Source organism: Eimeria mitis, genomic scaffold (genome assembly GCF_000499745.2).
Source record: "Eimeria mitis Houghton genomic scaffold, Emh_scaff1098, whole genome shotgun sequence".
NCBI lineage: Eukaryota > Apicomplexa > Conoidasida > Eucoccidiorida > Eimeriidae > Eimeria > Eimeria mitis.
The window spans coordinates 2,343-3,235 of record NW_013567577.1 but is presented as its reverse complement, the minus strand read 5'-3'; the positions used below and the strand labels follow the sequence as shown (position 1 = coordinate 3,235).

Below are 893 nucleotides of genomic sequence, written 5' to 3'. Positions count from 1 at the left end.
GTTTAGGGTTTGCACTCAAGGTTTGGGGTTTACACCGCCTAGGGTTTATATTTTAATATCTAGGGTTTAGCGTTTAGGGTTTAGGGTTTGCACGCTAGGGTTTAGGGTTTAGGGTTTAGGGTTTACTTGGATCTTTTGTCCTCTCCCCGGCTGCGTGAGGGTCCCCTGAGGGTTTTCTTCCATTTGCTTTTTCTGTCTCAATAAATATATTTCTGTGAAACAACAAACCCTAAACCCTAAACCCTAAACCCTAAACCCTAAACCCTAATCAAGAGCCTAAAAGAATCGTTAATACACTGGAATGTAAACACCGTCAACACTAAAATTAAAAACCCTAAACCCTCCTAACCCCCAACAAACCCTAAACCCTAAACCCTAAACCCTAACAAACCCTAAACCCTAAACCCCAAAAAACCCTAACAAACCCTAAACCCTAATAACCCCCCAGAACCGCCCATAAGCCCTAAAACCCTCGTATAAACGCGAATCCCGCGCTCTACCCTTCCCCACCCCCAAAACCCTAAACCCTAAACCCTCGAAAACCCTAAACCCTAATTTACCAGCGAGTATTTGATGGAATGCTTGTTCTACATTTGTAGCATCAAGAGCACTGGTTTCTATAAAAGCTAAATTTTCTTTATTTGCATATTTTGTTGCTTCTTCTGTCGTTACAGCCCGTAAATGTTTTAAATCACTTTTGTTGCCAACCAACAATATCACTATATTTCTATCCGCGTGGTCTCGAAGCTCCTTCAGCCAACGCTCCACCTATACACACAAACCCTAAACCCTACTAAACCCTAAACCCTAAACCCTAAACCCTAAAAAAAAAAAAAAAAAAATTTTTTTTTTTGAAGATTTAGGCTTGTTTGGCATCAATTATATATATGTAG

At 40.4% G+C, this 893-nt stretch overlaps 1 protein-coding gene across 1 annotated transcript in view; it reads right to left on the bottom strand.

Moving 5' to 3' along the window:
• The window catches only part of EMH_0029380 (Ras family domain-containing protein, putative), a gene marked incomplete at both ends in the record, with an annotated part of 3,637 nt that overhangs the window by 1,177 nt on the left and 1,567 nt on the right, over positions 1-893 (bottom strand). Inside the window, one exon of the mRNA XM_013494277.1 lies at positions 673-768. Within this exon, the coding sequence (XP_013349731.1) occupies positions 673-768 (96 nt within the window). The remainder of the gene's footprint in view (positions 1-672; positions 769-893) is intronic.